Source organism: Pelophylax lessonae, assembly GCF_965119305.1.
Source record: "Pelophylax lessonae genome assembly, chromosome: 8".
NCBI lineage: Eukaryota > Metazoa > Chordata > Amphibia > Anura > Ranidae > Pelophylax > Pelophylax lessonae.
This window is the reverse complement of record NC_138775.1, coordinates 236,981,200-237,004,097: the sequence shown is the minus strand read 5'-3', so window position 1 is coordinate 237,004,097 and position 22,898 is coordinate 236,981,200. Positions and strand designations below refer to the sequence as shown.

At 44.0% G+C, this 22,898-nt stretch overlaps 1 protein-coding gene across 4 annotated transcripts in view; it reads right to left on the bottom strand.

Annotated features, from left to right (window-relative positions):
- Window positions 1-22,650, bottom strand: part of SSBP3 (single stranded DNA binding protein 3) — a 116,239-nt gene extending 93,589 nt beyond the window's left edge. The window contains exons 1-4 of one of the 4 annotated variants that reach the window (XM_082266204.1): window positions 22,244-22,650; window positions 3,755-3,827; window positions 2,474-2,535; window positions 754-838 (exon numbers count right to left, since the gene is read on the bottom strand). In XM_082266204.1, the coding sequence (XP_082122330.1) occupies window positions 754-838; window positions 2,474-2,535; window positions 3,755-3,827; window positions 22,244-22,299 (276 nt within the window). In that variant the 5' untranslated portion in view covers window positions 22,300-22,650. The remainder of the gene's footprint in view (window positions 1-753; window positions 839-2,473; window positions 2,536-3,754; window positions 3,828-22,243) is intronic. The other 3 variants (XM_082266202.1, XM_082266203.1, XM_082266201.1) reach the window with 3 other exon arrangements.
- Between the last annotated feature and the right edge of the window lie 248 nt (window positions 22,651-22,898).

Below are 22,898 nucleotides of genomic sequence, written 5' to 3'. Positions count from 1 at the left end.
TTGTGCTGCTGGTAGGACTGCAGTATCTTGTCAAATGATTCTGTGCAGTACAATCCCCTTTACCAAAAGCTTCAGACAGCACTAGCTGAAGTAGGGGTTACTACTTCAAGAAAAGAAAAAGGAAAATCAAAAAGACTAAGCTGCGGAGCATTTAAACATGATTATTGAAATTCCAATACCATCCACCAGCTAATACAAGACAATGGTATGCCTAATCACTCAGTCAGAGGCATGGAGCCCATGCCACAAAGAACGAACGGCCACGCTGCATACCAACAATATGAATATGAAATCTTTTTTCCTACTGGTGGTATTAAGTTATGTGTTTGCTTTACACAAACAGTGCTCATTGGAGTTGCTCTTTAAGCAGTTAACATTGTAGGCCATTTGCAAATTATAACACAATATTTGGCTACAACAGCATGAATAAGAACAATGCAGTCATTAGGCAACCCTGTCCCATCCAGAGTCTCCAAGTTATAAAACTCCAAGACCATAATGTGTATCTAAAGCCAACTCCCATCCCCCATTTTTGGTACAATGGGGAAGAATTAGAACCCTGTTTTTTGTGCGTCTCCCAGTGAGAAGATTTACCTTCATTTCCCTCTTAGACAAGTGTCCACACAGGAAGATTTTTTTTCCTTTAGACACAACATCAAACCCTCTTCAACTTACAAGATAAGGGAAGGCATATCTACACCATTGCATCAAACACATTAGTCCCACTACATGATGTGACCGCACTGTACTCACATAGTCGTGGAAAGCTTTTGCTTCACTTGAATGTTCACAGGTATCCCTCCTTTCTGGAGCAGCACAGTATAAGTCCCAGAACACACTGCAACAGACAAGATTATTATTACCATTAAATGCAACTGATATCTTCCATGTTGAGATGTATTCCCAGTGTTTATCGAATGCCATTTTACATGCAGGGCCTTACAGGCGTATGAAGATCCATTAACATCAGTGACCGGCCCAAATAAGTTTAGATTCTGGAAGGAAATATAAAATGTGCTATGAAGAGAACAAGAAACCTAGAACAGAGCCTTTCTGCTGCAATGCTTTGCCACACACAACCTCAGCTCCCACCAGGCCATGTCCCAAAGCATTTCACTTCGCCCCCCAGAGCTTAGTCATGGGAATCTTGATATGAGCTTTTGGGTTATTTGTAGGAGAATGAACTGGGCATGACTGCTGAGAAGCATAGGCTCATTTATGACCAATTCGTAAAACAATACCTTGCCCTCCAAAAAGACACAGAAGCTGATTAAGCTGGAAACAGGGCAAAGGCCACAGCTTTATTGAACTTTGCAAAAGTAACAACTTTCCAAATGTACCAAAACCGGGCAGGTAAGAGGCCTGTCCTTATAATTAATGCCAGACAAGCATTAGACTAACCCCAGAATTTAACTTGAGGACATAACCCATAAAGCAACATCAATTGCTGGCAAGGTCAAAGCTGACAATAAAGCTGTGACAAAACATCACAACGGGTGGGAAGGTGGGCAACTCTTGTGACAGCCGATGCTCCTCAGAGCAGTTGGGCAGCCCCAGGATAGCATTGTCTTAGAGTTCAGGCTCCACCCAGTCATTTGAGATCTTGGTAGCCAATCCTAATGCCTTGTACACACGCAACGATTATTGGCCGACCGATCGTCCGACTTTAGTCCAGAGTGGTGTTTTGTTGGTTGGAATGTGCCTAGACTGCACACAAATTTTCTCGGCCAACAAAAATCTACTTCAGAAGTGATGTCATGCGCTGGTTTACTTTCCGTGTGTTTTTTCTTCTCTGAGCATGCTCAGTCTTGCTCATCAGATTTTTGTCTGCCGAAATCTGTACTGACTGATGGAAAATCGGCCGTTATGTTGACGGCCAACAAAGATTTTATAGCCTGCACACCAGATTTTTTCGGCCGAAAAGTCGGAGTCAGTTGTTGGAAGCATCATACTAACAAGCCGGACGTTGGCCGAAAATTCACGGCCAATAATCGATGCGTGTGTACGAGGCATAAGGGAGCTACTTAACTTCCCTTTTAGGTTCACGCCCACAGTGATGCCATTCCTCCAGGAGTCAAGGCTTCCTTTCCCCTAAGGAGGTTCAAGGGGCCTTCAATAGTATAACCAAAGCTGTGTGGGAGCTGTTTACATAGAGGATCTGTTCCTAAGAAGCAACTCTCAAGCAGGGATAATAGTAGATAAGAGTGCAGAGTGTAGTTAAGGGTGGTCTACAACATTCCACTTGAATGCACCACTTGGCTTGTTAGGATCTGCCTTTAGTCATCTCTCATACTTTCTTTTAAAAAACAATTCACTGCAACCTCCAACTTTTAATGTTACATGTGACCCTCCTTTAGGGCTTTTAAGGTTTCAGAAATTACTGAATAGATTTTAGAAGGACACATGTAAATTAACTGAATTTGGAATTTCTGTACATAGAAAACCATATTTGACAGATGAAAGTTTAACTCACCACCACCAAGAGTGTAAAAAGCCTGGAGGTTCCCCCAATGTGATATTCTTCTCCCACCTTATCTGTTAACACAAATGAGAAAACATTTTTTACAATGGAGCTTGTCAAGACAACTATAGAGGATGCAAAAAAAGGGAAGAAAACTGAAACTTAATTACGGTTGATCCAATTATCCTAAAAATACTGTGTATCGGGTCTACTGCATTTAAAACTGCCTTTCTCAACCTCCTGAACACAGAGGCACCCTCAAAATAACTTTCCAGTCTCAGGGAACCGTAGCTAAAAATTACTATCTACAACTCATGATACACTAGTGGGAAGAATTGCCGCCTTACAGACAGCTAAAAAGGTCAATAGTCCGAGAGGCAGAAATTGGTCATTGCTCAAGGAACCCCTAGCAACCTCTGGAGGAACCCTGGACTAAAAAACACTCACCCTTAAAACCAAAGAACTCAGGTCTTAAAAATTAATTATACATATTATACAATAAAATGTTTGATTTTTAGTACTTTATATTTTTATGGGCAATGATTAAACTCAATACACCCAATTTATGGCGCTTTTCCACTGCATGGAACCGAACGGTTCGGCTCGCTTTTGTGCTTTTCCACTGCTGCTACCGCATTGTATGGTGTAGGAACGGTTCGGTACAGTACGGCGGCGCTTTTCCACTGCATGGAACCGAACGGTACGGCTCTGAAAAACAGTACCACCTCGATTGTGGTTCCAAGAGATACCATACCCGGTACCATATCCCACAATCCTTTGCATGCAGTCACTACTAGCCACTGATTGGTCAGAGAATCCCACCCACCCCGTTGTTATCCCACCCACTTACCTTTAGTACTACTTTAGTGGAAAAGCAAACCATACCGTACCGTACCGAACCGTTCCAACACCGTACCATGCGGTACCAGCAGTGGAAAAGCAAACCAGGCCAAGCAGGGCCGAGTAGAGCCGAGCCGGTACTTGCAGTGGAAAAGTGCCATTAGTATATATAGATTGCTACTCTAAAATCTATCCCAAATGTTAGTCATTTTTCATACAGGGCTTTGGGAATAAACTTCATTTCTCAAAGTGGTTTATCTAAAAATAAATAATGCATCCTTCTGAATATTCTGCTTGGAGGTAAAGAACTGATATCCTTCAAAAAAGGTCACAGCGAAAAAGTAGGAAAAAAGTAGAGCAAGAGGACCTCCTGAGTGACCACTTCCACCCGTGACTGCTAACTGACAAGGATGCAATTTAAAACAAATAAAAAGCTCAAAGTCCAGGTCTCACCTCAGACAGGAACGTCTGTGCAGATTTCTGGGCGCCAACATGTAGCAAGTATTCATATACATAAAGGGCAAGCCTGCAAAACAAAAAAATGAAAAGAAATGTAAGTTTAAAGCAGATAGATAAAATTATGCAAATATTAATACAACTGGTTCAAAAAAGTGGTACCTAGTAATATTAAGCTTTTTTTGAGGTTTATTATGTTCCTCTTTTCTTAAAGAAATCCATCATTATGTAAGATCGCATATTCTGCCCCATTTTTAGATAGTAGGACTGACCTCATAAGAAGTCTATTAAAAAGGTTTTCAATGCTAGGTTTGCTCAGGTATGAAGGGTTATGTCCTTATGAGCCAGACCTAGCCATAGAGAATGAAGACCTCTCCCAGCTTAGCGCACACAACCAAGAGAACAATTCTCCATGGTCAGGCAACATATGTATTTATGAATTAGCTTAAGAATTTATATTATACAAGCTTAAGAATATAAACTGCTCATGTCCACTGCAGGTCTGGCTGAAAGAACCTCCATTAGTCTACATCAATGGTCTCCAAACTGCAGGCCCTTGCTTGCTTTAAGCACTACAAAGAGTGTAATAAGAAATGTAAAGACGAAATCAGGGCGGCTAAAATAGAACACGAGAGACATATAGCGGAGGAGAGTAAAAAGAACCCCAAGAAGTTCTTTAAGTATATAAACAGTAAGAAAGCCAGGCCAGAGCACATTGGCCCCATAAAAGATGATAAAGGAAAAATGGCCACAGAGGACAGAGAAAAGGCGGAAGTGTTAAATAATTTCTTTTCTTCAGTCTTCACAAAGGAATCGGGGGGCTACACGAAACCCGCTTGCAAGGCCGAACTAAATAATACACCTCAGGAAGTGCCGCCATGGCTAACAGAGGATAGACTTAGAGCTAAACTAGAGAAACTTAACATAAATAAATCCCCGGGACCGGATGGCTTGCACCCGAGGGTTCTTAATGAGCTCAGCCAGGTGATTGCCAGACCATTATTCTTGATCTTTAAGGATAGTTTACAGACGGGTATGGTGCCAGCTGATTGGAAAAAAGCCAACGTGGTACCAATATTTAAAAAGGGGCCGAGATATATCCCGGGTAACTATAGGCCGGTCAGCCTAACATCTGTAGTCTGCAAAATTTTGGAGGGGATGATAAGGGACCACATACAAGACTTTAGTAATGAAAATGGTATTATAAGTAGAAATCAGCATGGATTCATGAAAAATCGTTCGTGCCAAACCAATCTGTTAACCTTCTACGATGAAGTGAGCTGCCACCTAGATAAAGGTAAGCCTGTGGATGTGGTGTATCTGGACTTTGCAAAGGCCGTTTGACACCTCACAAACGCTTACTGTACAAACTAAGGAAGGTAGGTATGGATCATAAGGTGAGTACCTGGATAGAGACCTGGCTCCAGGGGAGAGTACAGAGGGTGGTGATTAATGGGGAGTACTCGGATTGGGCGGGTGTGGAAAGTGGGGTCCCCCAGGGTTCTGTCCTGGGACCAATCCTGTTTAATTTATTCATAAATGATCTAGAGGAGGGGATATCTAGTACAATCTCAGTATTTGCAGATGATACTAAATTAGGCATGCCAATATCTTCTATGCAGGATGTGGAAATCTTGCAAGCAGACCTGAACAAAATAACGGGGTGGGCAACCACATGGCAGATGAGGTTTAATGTAGAAAAATGTAAAGTAATGCACTTGGGTGCCAGAAACCAGAAAGCAAGCTATTCACTAGGGGGTGAACCTCTGGGTGAGTCTAGGATGGAAAAGGACTTGGGGGTACTGGTAGACAACAGGCTTGGCAGTGGCATGCAATGCCAAGCCGCCGCAAGCAAAGCCAACAGAATACTGGGATGTATAAAAAAGGGGATTCACTCCAGAAATAAAGAGATTATTCTCCCGCTCTACAAGACTCTGGTCCGGCCACATCTGGAGTATGCTGTCCAGTTCTGGGCACCGGTCCACAGGAAGGATGTGCTGGAACTGGAGAAAGTCCAGAGGAGGGCAACAAAAATAATTAGGGGAATGGAGGACATCGGCTATGAGGAAAGACTACAAGCACTGAACCTATTCTCTCTGGAGAAGAGACGATTGAGGGGGGATATGATATCAATGTACAAATACTGTACTGGCGACCCTAGCATAAGGAACAAACTATTCAGAGAAAGGGAATACAATAAGACACGTGGCCACTCACTAAAACTTGAGGAAAGGCGGTTTAACCTTAAAGTGCGTAAGGGGTTCTTCACTGTAAGAGCGGTAAGGATGTGGAATTCTCTTCCACAAGCAGTCGTATCAGCGGGGAGCATAGATAGTTTCAAAAAACTATTAGATGTACACCTTAAAGACCACAACATACAGGGGTACACAATGTACGGTTAAAAGCAAACACACACACGCATCATGGGTTGAACTGGATGGACTTGTGTCTTTTTTCAACCTCACTAACTATGTAACTATGTAGCTTTTATCCGGCCCTTGGGGCACTAATGGCGCTTTTCCACTGCATGGAACCGAATGGTTCGGCTCGCTTTTGTGCTTTTCCACGGCTGGTATCACATGGTACGGTGTAGGAACGGTTCGGTACGGCAGCGCTTTTCCACTGCATGGAACCGAACGGTACGGCTCTCAAAAACAGTACCACCTCGATTGTGGTTCCAAGAGGTACCATACCCCACAATCCTTTGCATGCAGTCACTACTAGCCACTGATTGGTCAGAGAATCGTTGTTATCCCACCTACTTAACTTTAGTACTACTTTAGTGGAAAAGCAAACCATACCGTAGCGTTCCAACACCGTACCATGCGGCACCAGCAGTGGAAAAGCAAACCGGGCCAAGCAGGACCGAGTAGAGCCGAGCCGGTACTTGCAGTGGAAAAGTGCCATAATTCATCCACTGATACAAATAATTGAGCACAAATCCCTGCACTAAAAACAATGAAGGAGAAGAAATCCTCCCACTGACACCAACAATGGGGCACAATTCCTCCCAATAACACCAATAATGGGGCTCAATTTCTCCTAATCACACCAGCAATAGGGCACAATTTCTCAAAGGACACCAAAGATGGGGCATTGTTTTTTCCCCACTGACGTCGGGACCTTTAATACTTCCAATGGTCACAGTCGGGCTCTCCTAAAGTCTAAAGGACAGTAAACCAACTGGTCCTTTGATGTAGACCAGGGGTCTCCAAACTTTATAAGCAAAAAGGTCTGGACTACTGTATTTGAGAAGGGTAGGCCAGAAAACAGGGTTCCTGATAAAATATAAAGTTTGGTAACCCTTTAAATTTTTAGCTCACCCAAAATTGGTCTAGCCAACCTTAACTTTTACAGTAATTTTGTTTTATACTTTTTCAACTTATTAGTTTGAGGGGGGGGGGGGACCACTAACCATAAGTTTTTTTTTTCAGTTCTTTTCTATAAAAGGATATTTACAAGAACAAAAATAAAGTACTAAAAAGCATATCCAGGAATATTTTTACTCTATAAGCGGTTTTAGCTAGTTTAATGCAGCCCAGCAGAGAAAGCACAGCCAGATCTCAACTGCTACTGCGTAACTGCAGCAAAGCTGGGTCAGGAAGACCCCTCCAGCCTGCTTACTGGACAGAGAGGAAGCAGAAAATTCATCTTTTTGCTCATTTCAGGACTGCTGCACACCTCCAACTGACTTAATGAAGCACTAGTTTCTTTTATCTCCAATCTGGTAGTAGAACCTCAGTAAATGAAGTCCCAGGTCCATAGCGGCCGAAGCCATCAGAATTAGTCTCACCATTCCTACCACCACCCAAGTGTTGATTAGGCTCACCAAAAATGTAATCTGAAGCCTGTACCAAGAATATATATCCTTCCTGACCCTCCAAGGGCAGTCTGTGTAATACAACACAAAAAAAAGTATAACAAAAGTTTCAGAAAGGTTATATTTTGAAGAACTTAATTTCATCCAATGAATGACCAATGAGGTCAAACCACCTAAAATGCATATGCAGGCCTTCTTGGCAAAAGCGCAGCAGCGGAACCTCTTAGAGTGAATGGACCCAAACTTTATAGATGCGGCTGTCACTGACACCTCTAAAAAGTGCCCTGCTGTCGGATGGCTTTTCAGAGGCAGCAACATTTTGCCTCCTCACTGTCTGTATTCACCCCATTAATGCCACACAACCAAGCCACAATTACATGCTTTGCATGCAGTTGTGGGGAGGTTGCAGTGTGGCCTCCTTCACTTGAAACGGAAATGCCTGCCAAATGCAGAGAGCTAACTTCTTGCCATGATTAAAACAAAGCATCACAGCACGTGTACACCCCCTGCCTTTGCGGCTTAATGGGGGCAGTAAAAAAGTGTTTTAAGTCTAACGAAGAGGGGGGATCTCCCCTCGAAACGCGTCAACCATCTGAAAGGTCCTCTGGCTTGCTGGGACTAATCAGGGACCAGATTTCTTTGTGTAGACTGTGGACTGATGTGCTTTTACTACTGAGTTATTTGGGAGTGTACTTTACTATATTACAAGATACCACTTGGGTAATGCGCAGGGCTGGTACACCCGCTTTTCTTTGTTTTACAAGTTTAAAACTAGCCTTTTCTACAAGTTCTGTGGAATGTTCTCAGCATTCCCCACCATTTTGCTGGTAGTGGGGTGCTTCTGTTCCCAGTACCGTTTGACATTTTTTGAACTGCAGAAGATGGCCTATTCAATGGGGGACAAACACTCCAAGCAATGGGTCAGAAACTGTAAGGAGAGATGGAATTTCACCATAGTGATCCCAACAAAAGGACAAAAGAGAGCAAGCATACCTTACAGTCACAGCTCCCCAGGGTCCCTGATAAGACATTGCAGCTGGCCCTCCCATACGGGGCCGGAAGTTTTTTCAACCCCCCGCAACCACCCCACATGTGAACAAGCCATAATGGCTCATTTACGCAGGTACTGTGGCTGTGTGAATGAGTGATCTGTTCATGCGTCTGGAGTCACCCCTTACTCTACAGGGGGTGCAGCAGTTATAAGAACACTGCCGCGGCCATAATTTGACAGGTATACAGGCGTGGGTAAGTGGCTCCAAATACACACTGTCTGACCTGCAACCACATGCATGTCAAATTAGGACCGCAAGTAGTCACAGCTGCCTTCCCTTAGAAAACAGTCTGGTCATGGGGACCCGAAGACTGGAGAACCAGCCTGGATGAGGATGGCGCTGGATTCTTGAGACAGGCAAGTTTTTTTTTTTTTTGACCTGACCTAGTCACAAGACCATTCATTTCAATAATGTTCCCATAAGATATGTGCATTTTATGCACAGCATTTACCTGTAAAAGCCTCCCTTGTGTAGATATCCAAAAGCCCTAAGGCTTCTTGTTCAACTTCCCTTTAGATTTACCAAAACCATATAATATAAACCTAAACACTTTCAATTTGTATGCAATCAGGCAGACCCTTGCACTACATAGTTGAAGATAAATCTAAAGGAAATTGTATAGTGTATGGCCAGTCTTATTAGACTGCTACCGGGAAGGGATGTCGGCAGCCCCAGCAAACTCAGATCTATGCCTCCCTCAAGTGAAATATTCCACCTTTACTTCTCTGGCTGCTACATAAAAAGGTCCTGTAGGGAGGGGAGGAGGAGCTGGACCAGCACAGACACTCCCAAAATGGGGAGAGGGCTATGATGTGTAAGAAGAGAGAGAGGGCTGTGCTAGGGAACTGACTTTTCCTGAAGAAGTCAAAGTCACATTGCAAGTGAATAAAATACTTTATGGAAATGGAAAAAGGCTGCAAGCAAGCATTTACAGCACTGACATTTGTGTTTTTCCCTGAAAATTATTTACGTTGGCGACAGGGTCTCTAAGTATGAAGCTTTGAAAAATACCATAACTGAAGAATGGAGTACACCATCTACCTTACAGACCCGTCATGCAATGATATATAACCAAAAAGGAGTGCTTAAAGTGGAACTCCACTCTCTCAATCAACATGGACTATTTCTAATCCTCATGCTGCTAGCATTAGTAAATAGATAGGAAAGTAGATCATATTTACTAGTTTTACACTTTTTTTTTCTTTGCATTTCTTCAGTTACTTCCTGGTTTCCATGCCTCGGCAAATGTCCTACATCCCAGGAGTCTTGAGGAGGAGGAGGGAGGGTTCTCAGCTCAGCCAATGCCTGAGACGGATTCCAGGAAGTAACTGATACATGAATCATCTGCCCTTACCCAAGATGGTCACGGCCAGAAATGCCAGGGGGTGTTTTTTCAAAATAATTTCTCAGCAAAAAAATAAAGCATGGAGACATGGATGGATGGGGGAGTTTGTTTTAAATACTAAAAATGAATGAAATAACGTTTTTGGTTAGTGGTGCCCAGATGCAGTGCAGTTCCTCTTTAATGTTCACAATCAATGCAAATTTATAGATACCGACGTGTATGGAAAGATTAATCTGACTGTCCCATGGCTAGAAGTCATGACACTAAAATGTATGCATCATTCCAAGCAGTACATTGGTGTACAAGCTGTTCCAGTTCTGCAGAGCAAAGCATTGTTCTCTCTGGGCCTACGGTCAGTCCAGTCCCATGAATATGCATCTATGATAACGCTGGGGGGGGGGGGGGTGGAGCAAACTGGAAGGAAAAACTGCAAGTCCGCTTTTGAGAACAATTTCTACTATTATTAGGTGCTTTTCTTCCCTTTTGACAAAAAAAATAAGTTCAAAAATCACCTCAAAATGACTAGTCCACCTTTTGCAAAAATGTAATCAATTTCATTTCTGCATTGAAGCCTGAACAACTTCAATCAGTGCACTGCGGGGGCCATTGTTTACATCCTGGCCCCATGTCTGTATGGCACTATGGACCTTCTGTTATGGGGATGCAGGAAGTAAACTGAAGTAGAAGTGTAGCAACATCACCGTACTTGTGCCAGTGTGATCTGAGGGCGTCTGCAGCGGTGCCAGGTGGTACTTGTAGTCCTCCCATTCACAGATCCCTGTAAATAGATCAGTGAATGGATGACGTGGCTGTGCAGGCAGAGCCATGATACATTCAAAAAAGCAGCAGGATGTTCCAAGGAACACCATGTTTCAGGTAAGGGGGGAGAAATTATGAAATTTGACCATGTTTTCATGTTAAACGCTTAAGCGTTTGTGTGCATGAGGCCTAACAATTCCTGTGCGCCGAGTAGGGTTGCCACCTCATCCCTTTAATCCATGACACATATTAATAACACAGGTTCTGAGGCTGATATAATGCACATAAGGCACCAAGTGAGTTTAATTAGCACCTTAATCAGCCACAGAACCTGTGTAATTTATGTGTGTCCTTGATTAAAGGGATCAGTTGGCAATCCTAGCGCTGAGGTGAAGGAACCAGCACATGCAGCTTATAGCCACCAATACAAGCGAATGGGTGTATAAAGCCGCGCTCTGGGAAACACCCAAATACCCACACCCCTCTCCAAATGAGAAAGCGGGGCATCCAGGGAGAAGCGCCATACGCACATGTGCAGGTAAACTCCAATGCAGGAGCCATTGGCGTTTACCTCAGCAAGGCCGTGTACAGCCATTAATTGTACTGTGTGTTTACACAGCAGTTGCGGCTCTATAAGCACCAGAAAGCATCAGGGATTTTAGGCCTCAGCACACTGGAGCTGGTAATCGTCCATGAGAATGAGGCAACAAGAAACATGGTCACAAAGAAGGACTACGGCGTATATGTTTTTTATGCTTTGGATAGAGTGCAGCATGGTTAGAATTCCTGTCTTTTTTTACTGATTTGCTGACATTTTACCAGAGATTTGTCCTCACTTCCTTCTTTGCTGACATTTTACCAGACAGGAAGTGAGGGGAATTCGCCAACAAGACAAAAAAATTAAAATGCTTTCTTTAGTAGAGTAAAAAAAAAAAAAAAAAAAAAAAAAAAAAAAAAAAAAAAAAAGAAGCCTAGCACTTGATTGTTTTACTGCGGTCTGTCCCAGGTAAAGGCTTTCACTTCCTGTCTAAGAAAACTGTTGTCAGCGGGACAGGAAGTGAGGGGGAACACCAACGGAGACCTGGATAGCAGTAAAAACTCAACAGGAGTTCTAAATTTTTTCTTATTCTATTCAAAACCAGAAAAATTAAAGTTTTTGGTTTGACATATGCAAGTATTACTGAAGTTTAGCAGGGGAGGAGCCTGGGTTGTTCCCTGCTATACTCTTGTCTAGAAGAGCTATGCACATCTCAGGACTGGATAGGGAGAAATACAAATCCTTAATGTGGTTCTTAAGTCATTTTTTTTTTTTTTTTTAACCTTAATGCATAACCTGCATTAAAAGGTTAACACAGAAAAAACACTAAATTATCTATTTGCTCCACACAGCCCCTAAATACACTATATTACCTATAGTATTGGGACGCCTGCCTTTACACAAACTTTAATGGAATCCCAGTCTTAGTCCGTAGGGTTCAATATGGAGTTGGCCCACCCTTTGCAGCTATAACAGCTCCAACTCTTCTGGAAAGGCTGTCCACGGGAATGTTTGACCATTTTACACTAATCACATTTGTGAGGTCAGGCACTGATGTTGGAGAGAAGGCCTGGCTTGCAGTCTCCACTCTAATTCATCCCAAAGGTGTTCTATTGGGATGAGGTCAGGACTCTATGCAGGCCAGTCAAGTTCCTCCACCCCAAACTCGCTCATCCATGTCTTTATGGACCGTGCTTTGTGCATTGGTGCTCAGTCATGTTGGAACAGGAAGGGGCCATCCCCAAACTGTTCCCACAAAAATGGGAGCATGAAATTGTCCAAAATGTTTTGGTATGCTGACGCCTTAGTAGTTCCCTTCACTGCAACTAAGCGGCCCCTGAAAAACAACCCCACACCATAATCCCCCCTCCACTAAATGATTTGGACCAGTGCACAAAGCAAGGTCCATAAAAACATGGATGAGCGAGTTTGGGGTTGAGGGACTTGACTGGCCTGCACAGAGTCCTGACCTCAACCGAAAACACCTTTTGGATGAATTGGAGCGGAGACTACAAGCTAAGCCTTCTCTCCAACATCAGTGCCTGACATTACAAATGTGCTTCAGGAAGAATGGTCAAACATTCCCATAGACACACTCCTAAACCTTGTGGACAGCCTTCCCAGAAGAGCTGAAGCTGTTATAGCTGCAAAGGGGGGCCAACTCAATATTGAACCCTACAGACTAAGACTGGGATGCTATTAAAGTTCATGTATGTGTAAAGGCAGACGTCTCAATACTTTGGGTAACAGTGTACATACCCGAGTCCTGTATCGATCCAGTGCTGTGCATATTTGCAGCATCACTGTTCTTTCTTCCTGGTCTCTCAGGACAGAAGCATTGGGAGCCATCGGCTCCTGTTGCGGTCAACAAAATCCAGTGAGGAGGGAGAGTGAGGTGGAGCTGAGCCACACAGCCTGGCTCAGGATCGAGCCTGCACATCTGACTCCATAGAAAGCTGGTTGCTACAGTATCAAACAAAAGTGAGTACACCCCTCACATTTTTTGTAACTATTTTTTATATCATTTCATGTCACAACACTGAAGAAATGACACTTTACTACAATGTAAAGTAGTGAGTGTACAGCTTATATAACAGTGTATATTTGCTGTCGCCTCAAAACAACAGTCTAAACCGCTAGCAACAAAAATGAGTACACCCCTAAGTCAAAATGTCCAAATTGGGCCCAATTAGCCATTTTCCCTCCCTGATGTCATGCGATTTACTAGTGTTAAGATTAAGAAGATTGCCAAGACCCTGAAACTGAGTTGCAGCACTGTGGCCAAGACCATACAGCGGTTTACCAGGACAGGTTCCACTCAGAACAGGCCTCACCATAGTTGACAAAGGAAGTTGATTGCACATGCTAAGCGTCATATCCAGAAGGAAGCCTCTTCTAAAAGATGATGCACAAGAAAGCCTGCAAACAGTTTATTGAAAACCAGCAGACTAAGGACATGGATTACTGGAACCATGTTCTGTGGTCTGATGAGACCAAAATAAACGTATTTAGTTCAGATGGTGTCAAGCGTGTGTGGAGGCAACCAGGTGAGGAGTACAAAGACAAGTGTGTCTTCCCTACAGTCAAGCATGGTGGAGGGAGTGTCATGGTCTGTGGCTGCATGAGTGCTGCTGTCACTGGGGAGCCACAGTTCATTGAAGGAACCATGAATGCCAACATGTACTGTGACATACTGAAGCAGAGCATGATCCCCTCCCTTCAGAGACTGGGCCGCAGGGCAGTATTCCAACAGGATTACCGACCCCCAAACCCACCTCCAAGATGACCACTGCCTTGCTAAAGAAGGTAAAGGTGATGGGCTGACCAAGCATGTCTCCAGACCTAAACCCTATTGAGCATCTGTGAGGCATTCTCAAACAGAAGGTGAAGGAGCGCAAGGTCTCTAACATCCACCAGTTCCGTGATGACGTCATGGAGGAGTGGAAGAGGACTCCAGTGGCAGTGTGAAGCTCTGGTGAACTCCATGCCGAAGAGTTACATAGTTACATAGTTTGTGAGGTTGAAAAAAACATCAGTCCATCCAGTTCAACCTATGATGTGTGTGTGTGTGTTTGCTGTTAACCGTACATTGCATACCCCTGTATGTTGTGGTCTCTAAGGTGCCCATCTAAGGGCTCTTTCACACGGCCGCTCCGCTTGTCCGCAAATCATCCTATTTTTTTGCGGATGATTTGCGGACATAATGTAAGTCTATGGCATTGCGGATGTCAGCGGAATACCATCCGCTGACATCCGATTTTCTTCCTTTCAGTTCCGTTTTTTGGAACGGAATAGAACCCTATTTTTCCTCCGTTCAAAAAACGGAAAGGACGGAAAATCGGATGTCAGCTGTGTCATCCGCAATGCCCATAGACTTACATTATGTCCGCATATCATCCGCAAACGGATGGGATGATGTGCGGGCATACGGAGCGGATGACACAAGTGTCATCCGCTCCGTGAAAAAAAAAAAAAAGTGCCGCAGCGGAGCTTTCACACGGAGCGGCCGTGTGAAAGAGCCCTAATAGTTTTTTGAAACTATCAATACTCCCTGCTGATACAACTGCTTGTGAAAGAGAATTTCACATCCTTATCGCTCTGACAGTAAAGAACCTCTTATGTATTTTTAGCTTAAACCGGAGGGTTAAGGCATTGCTAGAAAATAATGGTGGCCACACAAAACGTTGACACTTTGGGCCCAGTTTGGACATTTTCACTTAGGGGTGTACTCACTTTTGTTGCCAGCGGTTAACATTAATGGCTGTGTGCGGTGTTATTTTGAGGGGACACTGTTATACAAGCTTTACACTCACTACTTTACATTGTAGCAAAGTGTCATTTCTTCAGTGTGGTCACATGAAAAGATAGAATAAAACAATTACAAAAATGTGAGGGGTGTACTCACTTTTGTGAGATACTGTATATGGGCAGACAAAGAAGGAGGAGCCGAGAGCACTGGAGGACCCCCAGAAGAGTGGGTTCAGGGACACAAAAGCAGGTATAAACTTTTTTTTTTTTTTTTTTTTTTTTTAAAGGTGTAAAAAGTTTGCTGAAAGATGTACTGAAAAGAGTGGGACGTGTTGCATTTTTGTGCACAGCGCTCCGATGCATTATACTGGATCTCAACTCACTGCTGCGGACAGCGTTACGGAGATGTCAAGTTCAAATTTAAACAAAATAAAACAAAGAATCACTGCAATGTGATGAGTTTTACAACAGCATGCATGCACACCAGCAGGCACGTTATGCGTACCTTAATGCGTGAATGACTCCCTAAATATATATGTAAATAATGTGAGTAGGAATGCGATTTAGTGAGCGGCAGAATGTAGAAAGGAAACCGGGGGAAGGGAAGCTTGTGCTACTATGAAGCAGACAAGAGGGGGAAGCAGGAAAACCAAACCAAAGAGACAGGATGTAAAAACTAGACAGAGAAGCGGAATATCTGCCCATCTCAGACAGAATGGTGGCAGCCATGTTACCAGGGAGAGCAGCCAATCAAACCGCAAGGTCTAAGTGACATCACTGAAATGTTGCATGTCAAAAGCAATCGAATGTCTACACTGGTCAGCCCACTATGTGGCACCAGTTAAAGCAGACCTGTCACCTGCACATGGAGGGAGAAATATTTTGCTACCTTCTATTTCCATCTTTTTGCAAATCTGTATGAAGTTATCAATCCTGAGAACTGCAGAACATTTAAATTCCTTTAGGTTTTCACATGCAGATTAGTGTAGTGGCTCTTGTTGTGACATGATATATGGACATAGTGGTGGGAATATTAAAGCGGAACTTCACAATCAAAACATTGATCGTTTTTAATCCTTATGCTGGTAGCAATAGTAAATAGATAGGGAAAGTGGATCATATTTACTCGTTTTAAACCTTTTTTTTTTTTTACATTTCTTCATTTACTTCCTGGTTTCCATGTCTAGGTAAACAATGTCATATATCCCAGAAGGCTTCAGGAGGGGTTTTCTCAGCTCCTGCATGCATCCCTGAGCTAAGGGCAGATGGATTCCAGGAAGTAATTGCTACATGAATCATTTGCCCTTGATCAAGATGACCAAAGTCAGAAATGCTAGGGTTTTTTTTTTAAAGTGATTTTTCAGCCTAATAAAGGATGGAGGTGTTTGCTTTGTATATTAAAAATGAATTAAAACCGCATTTTTGGTTTATGGTGCTCAGACGCAGTGTAGTTCCAATTTAAAGAGGACATTGTTCTTAATGGGTGGGTCTGACAAATTACGCATACCTGTATAGAAGAACTGCATGCCTACCTCTCCTGCCGCCTACACTGCCCAAGCTGCAGAAAACAGATCCCCCAAACTCTGGTAGGAAACAGACATTTCCCCAGGAGTGTCAATCATTGTAAATTCCCAGCTCCCCCCTTGGCTCCTCCTCCTGACCTCCGCATCAGTAATGGCGATGAGGTCAGCTGGAGGAATCAAAGAGTACTGTAGAGATCAACACTCCCGAAAGTGTTGGTTGCCCAATGGACCTCAGGAGACCAGTCATGTGCAAAAGAGCAGCAATGAGAGGCTTGGGTGTAAAGAAAGGTATTCAGCCTGATCTTTACAAGTATGTGCTTGGTAGTAAAGGTTTTAGCGTAAGGGCTCTTTCACACGGGCGCTCCGTATGGCCGCAAATCATCCTATTTTTTTGCGGATGATTTACGGACATAATGCAAGTCAATTGTATTGCAGATGTCAGCGGATGACCATACGCTGACATCCGATTTTCTTCCTTTCAGTTCTGTTCCGTTTTTTGTAACGGAACAGAATTCTATTTTTCCTCCGTTCAAAAAACGGAAAGGAAGCAAAATCGGATGTCAGCGGTGTCATCCGCTGACATCCGCAATCCCCATAGACTTACATAATGTCCGCATATCATCCGCAAACCAATGGGATGATATGCGGACATACGGAGCGGATGACACAAGTGTCATCCGCTCCGTGGGAAAAAAAAAAAAGTGCCGGAGCGGATCGCAATGCAGTCCGCTCCGTGTGAAAGAGCCCTAACAGGGTCTCAAATAGGCTTGGCACTTTAGTGAATCCATAAAAAAAAAAAAAAAAAATAATAATAATGTTAAAAGCGGAACTACACTGTATCCGATTCTGTACACCACAAATCAAAGACACTATTTAATTAATTTTTAATACTCAAAGCAAACTCATCCATCCATGTCTCCATTAGTGATGCACCAAAATTTTGGCGGCTGAAAATAGGGTTTTCAGTGTGGTGTCAAAAAAAAAATAAAAAAACAAAAAGTGCTGATAATAGCTGCCAAGAACATTTGAGATTTTTGTCAAGATTTTGCCTTGCTTATGGTGTATTTTTTATATGTCATGTGACTCAAAAAATGCATCAAAAACACAACACTGTTGCATTTGAATGCATTTCTGCTGCGTTTTCAATGCATTTCAATGGGGAGTTTTTTTGGTGTGGTTTGCCAAATATGCGCCAAAAAAATTCAGCAAGCAGGATTTTTAACACCACTTCAAAAAGGTGCAGATATTGGCCAACAATAAAATTCATATTAATTTAAATTAAATTATATTTTTTAAAAAGTCAAATATTATATATATATATATATATATATATATATATATATATATATATATATATATATATATATATATATATATATATATATATATATATATATATATATATATATATACACACACATACACACACACTTTTTTTTTTTTTTTTTTTTAACGTCAATTTCGGTTTCAGCTGAGTGAATCCTAAATTTTTCTAAAATCAAGATTTTAATTTCGGTGCATAACTAGAATCCATGCTTTATTTTGTTCAGAAATCACTTTGAAAAATACCCGTGGCCATCTTGAGTAGGGGGCAGATGATTCATGTAGCATTTACTTCCTGGAATCCATCTACCCTTGGCTCAGGCATGCAGACAGGAGGGTGTGCTTAGCTGAAAAAGGCCCTCCTCCCTTCCTGAAGGCTACTGAGATGTAGGACATCATTTGGCTTGGCATGAAAACCAGGAAGTAATTGAATAAATTTAAAAAAAGGTAAATAGGATAATTTTCCTATTTACTAATGCTAGCAACATAATGAATAAACAATAGTCAATGTTGAGTGAGTGAAATTCCACTTTAAAAAGAGGCAAAAAATACTGTCAAAAGTAAAAGGTGCCAAAAAAATTCTACAACATGGTTTTCTCCTTCTTAAACCAAGAACCATCAAGGTAGACACTCACAAGACACATATATATGGTGCTTACGTAAAACAAGAAATACAAGACCTTGGAGCATGAATGGATACTTGGAGGCCAATTACAAAACTAAACTGGCAAGTAGAAAAACTTCCCATAGTGGACCAAATCCTGATGACGCTTCTCTAACACAAGCTACAATTTGCCAGTAAATATACAAATGTCTCCTAAACACCCAAACTTTTTATTCTCTTCAGTTCTGAACCTCGAAGATTTGAAGATGCAGAATAAAAACTGGAGGTGGTAAATGCTGTACGAGGGTATAGTTCCGAATGAGAGAGAGTAGGAGGAAGAACACCATACGTCACACAGCACAGATGGAGCTTAACACGTCATGTCAAACGCCACACGACCATACGGAATGTCCTTATCATAAGTAAAAGGAACAGACGTCAGATCTAACACTAGAGGAGGGTTCATGGAGAAGCAACATGAATTGACAGGTAGTCAGCAGAAGATAAATCACAGGTTAAGCAAGGGATTTCAAGAGAAGTAAACGGTCAAGGCAGAAGAGCCCTAAGTAGGTAGCAGTATTAGGCTCCATGTACACGGGACGTTGTTAAAAGTACCTTTGAATGCTGGAATTTTTAGGACGTTTGAAACGTCCGTTAGATCGCATTTGCACCCGCGTTTAGCGAGCGTTTGCGATTAGAACCGTTCCTAGAGGTCAAAAAAATGATTCCCCTTTAAAATGGAAAAACGCGAAGGCTAAACGCGGGTCATCGCGTTCGGTCACGTTTGAAACGCCGGGAAACACGTTCGAACGCAAATAATTGCGTTCTTAAATAAGTCCCTGAACGCAACTGCCTGCAAATGACTGTAAACGACCTGGAGTACATGGACAGATAAGATAACATGGAGCTGCGTTCAGGGGCTTCTGAAAAAAAACGCCCAACTGCTCCTAAACGGCCATTTCCAACGTCCTGTGTACATGGAGCCTTATACTGGTGAACGCCAAACGACCACAATGGTGCAACAGCAGAACGCCAAAAGGGAAGAGTAAACAGCTCATCAAAGATCATTGTGAGGTTGTGCAGTGAATGAGTAGGTAGGCTGAAGAATAAACAGGTGGGGACATCAATAGAGGAGTCCCATTTTGAGGAACGCCAGATGGGTAAAGAGAACTGGGGTCATCAGACATGACAGGGGTGATTGGTCATGGCTAATGGTGGGAGTTGACACTAGACATGAATTTCAGGAATCAGCCTTTATTGTGCATAGCAGAGACATGAGCACATGCGGGGATCACCAGACATTGCAAGTGTCTCTTGAATGACAGACGTCATTGATAACCATACATGTGACATCACTGGGGTCATTGATAACCATACAGGTGACATCACTGGGGTCATTGATAACCATACAGGTGACATCACTGGGGTCATTGATAACCATACAGGTGACATCACTGGGGTCATTGATAACCATACAGGTGACATCACTGGGGTGAATGGTTGAGAAGGAACACCAGACCTCTCTATAGGGATGAACAGTTCAGAGATATCAGAAATAAGGAGGAGGAGAGTCAATGACCAGACATGGTGCACCAGGGACCACATTGGGGTGAATGAATTTGAGTTACAGAGGAGCAAAACATCTAAAAGCTGTATATGGTTAAAGGGGCAGCACAGACCTCTAAAGCATTTGTTGACTAAAGGGGCACCAAAAATGCCCACTAGAGAAATAGTTTATGGGAGGGGGAATAAAGAGGAGTTTATGGGAGGGGGAATAAAGAGGAACTAGAATCCACCATATAAGAGCATAGCTAGAGGAAGACCAGAAACATCCACGTGGGGGTAAACAGTTATAAACAACAGAAATCATAAGAAAAATAAATGACGACCACTATAGCGGGAACAGCTAAAGGCCCAAACATTCTCCAGGGCTAAATAATTAACGAGGAAGCAGACATCACTATAGGACTGAAAGGACAGAGGCACTGTAGACATCATTGGAAGGATGAACAGTTAAAGGAGCAGTACACAACTACGGGGGGGTTGATGTTATAGGGACATCACAGGCTGCTACAGAGAAGCAATGGTCACCCTATGCCTTCATGCATAAAGAGACACATGGCACTACCATAGGGGTACATGGAGGGAGTCCGGGGATCAGTACAGCAGTGATATGTAAAGGGAACACACATCACAATAGAGAATGGGGGGGGGGGGAGCAGTCAGAACTATGGAGGGATGGAGAGTCAGAAGTCTGGCCAGCCTTACTATAATACTAGCTGGTTATAGGGGCTCCACACATCTCTACAGGGGAGTCATGATTAGTGAACAGCAGTCATCACAACACTTCATACAGGCGGAGCATTGAGAGGGGCAACACACATCACCATTGGGGGACCACCGATTAAAGGGGCAATGCACGTCACCATGGAAGAACCCATGGTTAAAAAGGGAAATCACCCATCACTATAGGGTGACCCCTGGTTAAAGGGGGGTAGTGCACATCACTATAGGGTGACCCTTGGTTAAAGGGGGGTAGTGCACATCACTATAGGGTGACCCCTGGTTAAAGGGGGGTAGTGCACATCACTATAGGGTGACCCTTGGTTAAAGGGGGGAGCGCACATCACTATTATGGGCACCGCCAGTTAAAGGGGGGAAGCACACATCACTATAGGGGCACCGCCAGTTAAAGGGGGGAAGCACACATCACTATAGGGGCACCGCCAGTTAAAGGGGGGAAGCACACATCACTATAGGGGCACCGCCAGTTAAAGGGGGGAAGCACACATCACTATAGGGGCACCGCCAGTTAAAGGGGGGAGCGCACACATCACTATAGGGGCACCGCCAGTTAAAGGGGGGAGCGCACACATCACTATAGGGGCACCGCCAGTTAAAGGGGGGAGCGCACATCACTATTATGGGCACCGCCAGTTAAAGGGGGGAGCACACATCACTATAGGGGCACCGCCAGTTAAAGGGGGGGGAAGCACACATCACTATAGGGGCACCGCCAGTTAAAGGGGGGGAAGCACACATCACTATAGGGGCACCGCCAGTTAAAGGGGGGGAAGCACACATCACTATAGGGGCACCGCCAGTTAAAGGGGGGAAGCACACATCACTATAGGGTGACCCTTGGTTAAAGGGGGGAGCGCACATCACTATTATGGGCACCGCCAGTTAAAGGGGGAGCGCACATCACTATAGGGGCACCGCCAGTTAAAGGGGGAGCACACATCACTATAGGGGCACCGCCAGTTAAAGGGGGGAGCACACATCACTATAGGGGCACCGCCAGTTAAAGGGGGGAGCACATGACTATAAGAGGGACCACTGGTTAAAGGGGATATACATACAAACATTGGTGATCATAGGTTAAAGGGAAAGCACACATCACCATTGGTGATCATCAGTTAAAGGGGGAAGCGCACACACAGCCATAAGGGGAAACCAGTTAAAGGGGAAGCACACATTACTATCTGGGGACACCAGTTAAAGGGGAAGCACACATTACTATCTGGGGACACCAGTTAAAGGGGAAGCACACATTACTATCTGGGGACACCAGTTAAAGGGGAAGCACACACACAAACCACCCTGGAGGGAACAGATGACAATAGGGGGTCTCCATTTAAAGGGGCCGCACACATCACAATGGAGGTGGCCCAGTTAAAGGAGCAGGACCTCTTCCTCCTGCTGGGAGGACGCCATTTAAAGCGGCAGCACCCCCCATGAAGACAGACCTCCCTCCCCCCCCAGCCCCGCTTACTTCTCCCGGGCCTGGCCGTCGGACGGCACCGCCGATCCTTTCCCCTTGGCGAACATATCGATGTGAGAAGCCGAGTTCGGGCCGCAGACAGGCGGGCGGGCGGGGAGGAGGAGTTTTCGGATGCCGGGGCTGTGCTCGGTGCGGTGTTGGCGGTGGGGTTGGTTATTAGGTACGCTCGGCTCAGTCCCTGCACGGCCCCATCTCCCGCTGTGCTCGGCCCATGTCTCCCAGCCCTGTGCATGCACTGTGTGTATGTGATGAGAACGTGTCCTGGAGGGGGCGGAGCCTGGACCTTCCGCTGCCCCTCACCCACCCGGCCGGCCAATGGGAGGGGGACTGTGTATACGGTGTGTGTCACCCATTGTGCTGCCTGCCAGCCATTGTGTACAGCGGAGAGAGAGAGAGAGAGCTGCATGGTGTGTGCCTGGGGAGCAGACACCCCCCGATCACCCCCGACTGATCCCCCATGGGGGGGAGGGGATCGCTTATTGATCAATAGTAACCACCCTGTGCATGCGGGGGGAGGGTAATGTTGGGGGCTCTGAGATGATCTGCTAATATAAATAAAACTGCAGCAGCAATGCAGATCTATATCCTATATATTGATGTGATCGATCATTCCATCCCTGATCTACAGAGATCACTTCCTGGCGAT